The 5,768-nt window shown below is 35.5% G+C and overlaps 1 protein-coding gene across 3 annotated transcripts in view; it reads left to right on the forward strand.

Annotated features, from left to right (window-relative positions):
- ATP13A3 (ATPase type 13A3) overlaps positions 1-5,768 on the forward strand; it is a 112,130-nt gene that overhangs the window by 32,810 nt on the left and 73,552 nt on the right. For all 3 annotated transcript variants that reach the window (XM_005873195.2, XM_005873196.2, XM_014545316.1), the window contains exons 3-6: positions 542-715; positions 1,605-1,787; positions 2,092-2,162; positions 3,825-3,905. In XM_005873195.2, coding sequence (XP_005873257.1) covers positions 542-715; positions 1,605-1,787; positions 2,092-2,162; positions 3,825-3,905 — 509 coding nt within the window. The remainder of the gene's footprint in view (positions 1-541; positions 716-1,604; positions 1,788-2,091; positions 2,163-3,824; positions 3,906-5,768) is intronic.

Here is a 5,768-nt window from a genome sequence, read left to right on the forward strand (position 1 = left end):
GGTTGCGGGGGGCGGGGGGGGGAGTCCCTCAGTCTGGCCTGTGCCCTCTCGCAGTCTGGGAGCCCTTGGGGGATGTCTGACTGACGGCTTAGTGCCATCAGACATCCTTAGCTCTGCTGCAGATGCGGGAGAGGCTCCCACCACTCCTGCTGCGCTCACTAGCCATGAACCCGGCTTCTTGCTCAGTGGGAGTGCACTGACCACCAGGGGGCAGCTCCTGCATTGAGCATCTGCCCCTTGGTGGTCAGTGTACATCATAGCGACCGGTTCCACTGTTAGGTCGATTTGCATATTAACCTTTTATTATATAGGATGATAACATCAAATGTAGAATGTAATGTGTAAATATCAAAAGATTTTGCACTTAAAAAATATACCTTTGACAATGAGCTTCTCAGAAACAAAATTTAAAGATAAATTATGGGTTGGGAAAATATTTGTAGTTTATCTGACAAGACAATAACCATCTGGAAAACAAAGAACTTTGGAATTTATCTTTCATATCATTTGATGATTAATCATGATTACTATATCCATGCAGGAAATTTATGGCTATAATTTATGTCGCTGGAAGCTTGCCATAGTTTCTCTAGGAGTGGTTTGCACCGGTGGCTTTCTCCTGCTCCTCCTCTATTGGATGCCTGAGTGGCGGGTGAAGGCAACTTGTATTAGAACTGCAATTAAAGACTGTGAAGTGGTGCTGCTGAGGACTACTGTAAGTCCATGGATTTACTTGTACTGTAGCTGATTATTTGAGGAGTAAAAGAATGTCTTTGTGTGTACTTTGTTCAAAATAATATATGAAGAGAACATCACTGTAAGATATAATGAGGAATACTAATCCTACTATTTCTAAAGCACCTGTGTTTGAAGTGAATATTATCAGAGCAATTAGTATAAAGAATCTTAAAGATGATCAAATCCTACCCTTCCTTTTAAGCTCTTGATGCACTGAGAGATTATATGCTGTCCTTCAAGGTCACTGGACAGTTAGAACTATAGGATCTCTCATTCACCAAACCAGTTGCTTCTACTATGTGATGCTGTTACATCTCAGGGTGTTGTGTTTATTTGTTTTTTAATGATCCTACCTGGAAGTATTTTATAAGATGCATTAATATCTAGTCTGAGTATGTTGGGTAAATTAAGAAAGTACTCATGAACTTTTATGGGATATTGTGTTAGTGAAGTATGCCATTTAAATGGTAAGCAGTGGAAAGCACTTCACATTTGAATTTATGCATCTTTTTTTTTTTTTTTAATATTTTATTGATTTTTTACAGAGAGGAAAGGAGAGAGATAGTTAGAAACATCGATCAGCTGCCTCCTGCACGCCCCCAACTGGGGATGTGCCCGCAACCAAGGTACATGCCCTTGACCGGAATCGAACCTGGGACCCTTCAGTCCGCAGGCCGACGCTCTATCCACTGAGCCAAACCGGTTTCGGCAAATTTATGCATCTTTATGAAATGGTTAAGTCAGTAGGAAGTGATGCTTTCTCAATTAGAGATGAGTAAATAATATTGTAAAGAATAGAAATCAAATAAAAATGTAGACAGTTGTATAATATACATAATTGACTCTTTACCTTTCTCTCTTGTAAGGATGAATTCAAAACGTGGTTTTGTGCAAAAATTCGCTTGCTTTCTCTGAAAACTCATCCATTTTCGAGTCCAAAATCTGTGGCTAATAAGGTTTCAAATGGCCATGCTGTTCTTTTAACTGAAAATTTGGCCGAAGAAAACAGGCATGAGATAAATAAATATTCACAGACACAATCAGAACAGGTACTGTAATCTTAGTTTCAAGGTTTCTTTAAAAATCAGAATTGTTACATGTTATGCTATCATGGATAGTCTATAATTTTGTGTTTGCAGTTATTTTTGAGATAAATGTATATGCATATAAAATGCCTGTTTATCACTGTATTATAACAGTTCAGGTATTATTAAAAGAAACAGATTACATTTACATGTCACATGTGATCACTTTAAATTTAATATGTTGTTAGATGATAGATTTGTGTTAGTAAACGTAATTGAAAACAGGTGATGATAATGCTTTTTGATGTAACATTTATGTGTTTTACAGATTCGTTACTTTACCCACCATAGTGTAAAATATTTCTGGAATGATACCCTTCACAATTTTGATTTCTTAAAGTAAGTGATTTTTTTTTTTTAGATTATATTATGAGTATATTGAAAATGTTCTAGATAGAAAAGAATTCATTCTAATGTTACATAAAATTGAATAGGTTTTTATTGAAGAACTTTTATTCACTTATTCTTTAGCAACTTCCAGTGTTATTTGAATACTGATTAACCATTTTAGAATGAAATGTCACTTGCAACCTGTATCGTGGCAAAATTTACATAAAAGTTAGAAAAGTAGTATGATCCTAAAATCCACTGAGTCTGAGTTCTTTTCTTTTTGAGGGTTCATCTCAAAGTGAACTTTGAGTATACCTATCTGAACTGTTACCTCCCAATATGCTCAGAGTTCTACCCACTTGTATATACTTGAGGGATGAAGAGATAAATGGAAATTTAACTTCACTATGTTAATAAAGATGGGACATTGTCAAATGTGTTAAACCTTGGGTAGGACAAATTGGTGTAATCTCTTAAAATTTATCACTGGATAAATTTTTGTGGAGGCTTCAAGTTATATAAGTACTAATTAATTAGGATTCTATTTTTATTGCTTTTGTTAAAGCAATTATTATAAACACTCAAGTATCATTGCTTGAGAGTGCTAAAGGAATTCTTAATATTAACAATACAAAGAGAATCACCTTATGAGCATTTCAAATATTCATGCCTGGATTTTCCCCCCTGACACTAAAGAATTAGAATATTCTGGAATGGACCAGGGCATTTCCACATGCCTAGTTGTGAAGACCATTCCTAGTTAAGAACCATTGCCTTACAGAATACTGCAAATGAGCTGGTGTTTTGGTTTTTTAAAAAAATTGACTTGGAGCTGATTGCTGCTGCCTTTGGAGAAGTCATCAACTTCAGTGTGAAAAAAGCATCAAACATATTGCTGTGCAGCATTTGCCAACCATAAAAACTTGTAGAATTTATGATAACAGTTACTTACGGAGCTTAATTTTCCTATCTGACAAAAGTGGAAAAGGACTGGAGTTAAATGATGTATAAGATTCTCTTCAGAGTTCTATTACTAGTATCTCAGTTAATTCTAGAATCTCAGTATAATTAAGACATTTTTGGAGAGAAAGAAGATAGGTTAATTGAATTCCAATTAGAATTGTTACAGATTTTAGACATTGCCCGTGACTCATAAATTCTGTACTCTCTATGTATTAAATCAGGGAAGGATTTTGGTGAATGCTTTTATAGAAAGAAAATAAATGAATAGGATTTCTTACTGTGAAGCTTAAAGAATTAAAGAGGGGGAACTAAATAAAAAGTAAAACATTTTTTTATTTTTAGTTTGGAATTCTCAAACTATCATACTCTACCTTTAATTTTATTAGTTTAGTTATTAGCTCTTAACAGCTTTGGTGCACAGCCTTAAAGGATAATAATATTATATAAACATGAGTATTTAAAGCCATCTTATCATGTGATAGATAGATTGTATAACTTAGAAGTTGCCACTTTTGAGACTTAGAACTTTCACTATTGTTTATCTTGGGCATTTTAGATTTTAAAATTCCCATTCATTATCTCATTTTTTGTTAAGGATTTCTGTTTGTAAGGAAGTCACACTTTAAAATCAGAATATAGAAAAATGAGGCATTAAGACATTTGGATATTTTAAACTTTGTTTAAAGTAAAAACTTTGGATTTATTTAGGGGACTGGATGAAGGTGTTTCTTGTACGTCAATTTATGAAAAGCATAGTGCAGGACTGACAAAGGGGATGCATGCCTACAGGTAATTTTTATCCAACTAAAGTCAGATCTATTATCAAAATTCCTAAATACAGTAGTATGTATAGTTCACCCTTTCACCATATAGTTGTACATATTAATAGATATTTAAATATTATAGACATAGTACTTGACAACTTATTGATGTTTTATTTGGGTATGGCTATCTCTCAGTTTAAGAATTATAAAAATATTGGAGCTGATACTATGAAGTTGATATCCTTGAAAATATACCATATTTCGTCAATTCTAAGGTATACATTTCCCCACATTTTAACATTTCTAAAAGGGGAATGTGTTATACAGTGGATGGAGAGTCATCCTTTATCTTTCTTAATTGAACATACAATAATGGGTATATCTTATAATTGATAACATCTTGGATTTTACTGCTATAGGGAATTATAAGCATGAGCTCAAATTTACTACAGTGAAAACTTGTAAATTGGGAGACAATATTTTTTATCATGTTATTATCTGATAAAGTATAAAATTATATTGATGTATTGCATATTTAAAGATAAGTGCCATTTTCAAATTAGAAATTTTCTTATATGCCTGTAGCATATCTTTTCAAAGTGTTAGAATATACTAGTAAAAGAGTCTCTTCGTTTAGACTTATACTTCTTAAAAGGCCAGAATTACTCTGTCATATAGGAAGCACTATGATAAGGAATTTAAGCAGAAGGATTTAAGCAGCTTTTCTTTTTTGTTGTTAATCCTCACGAGAGGATATTTTTTCCATTGATTTTTTTTTGGGGGGGGGCAAAGAGAGAGAGGAGGAGGGAGAGAGAGAGAGAGAGAGAGAGAGAGAGAAAGAGAGAGAAAGATAAGAGAAACATATCAGCCTGGATGGGCTGGGGATTGAATCTGCAACCCAGGTGCAAGCCCTTGACTGGGCCAGTGATGCTCTAACCACTGAGTAACACTGGCCAGGGCCAGGCAACTTTTTAAAAGTATTTTTAAAAAAATGTCAAGTGTACAATGTTTTGAAATGAATATTATATAGATAGATAGATTTCAGAGTGGAAGGGAGAGGGAGAGAGAGTTAGAAACATCAATGATGAAAGAGAATCATTGATTGGCTGCCTCCTGTATGCCTCACATGGGGGATTGAGCCCGGAATCCAGGCATGTGCCCTGACGGAATGGAACCGTGACCTCCTGGTTCATAGGTCAATGCTCAACCACTGAGCCACGACAGCTGGGCTACAGTATACAGTATTCTTTTATTTATTTTGTTTTGTTAATCCTCACCTGAGGATATTTTTCCCATTGATTGTTTTTTAAGGGTGAATGAAAGAGAGGGGGAGAGGGAGAGAGAGAGAAACATTGATGTGAGAGACACATCGACTGGTTGCCTCCTGCACACACCCCAACGAGGGCTGGAGGTCAAGCCTGCAACTGAGGTACGTGCCCTTGACTGGAATTGAACCCGAGACCTTTCAGGGGGCAGGCCGATGCTCTAACCACTGAGCAGAATTGGTTAGGGCTTAGTACAATATATATAAAGGGTGTCCCAAAATTCACGCAAGAAGTAATTTTGATAGAAAACACAGGTTTATAATTAAAAATTGTAAATTTTTTATTGATTCATAAAGCATACAGTATAGGGTTATGTATGGAATAGCATATCGGGTAAGTGGCCTCCACGGCTTTGCTGGCATATACACACTCTTTTGTTATTGCCTGAGCAGCCGCATTTTCGAAGAAGAATGGTCTGATGATGCCTCCAGCCCAAAATCCGCACCAAACAGTGACACACTGTGGATGCATTTGTTTCTCAACCATCACTCGTGGATTTTCTGAACCCCAAATGCGACAGTTTTGTCGATTAACCAAGCCATCAAGATGAAAATGAGCCTCAT

The sequence above is a fragment of the Myotis brandtii genome, unplaced genomic scaffold (assembly GCF_000412655.1).
Source record: "Myotis brandtii unplaced genomic scaffold, ASM41265v1 scaffold4, whole genome shotgun sequence".
Taxonomy (NCBI): Eukaryota; Metazoa; Chordata; class Mammalia; order Chiroptera; family Vespertilionidae; genus Myotis; species Myotis brandtii.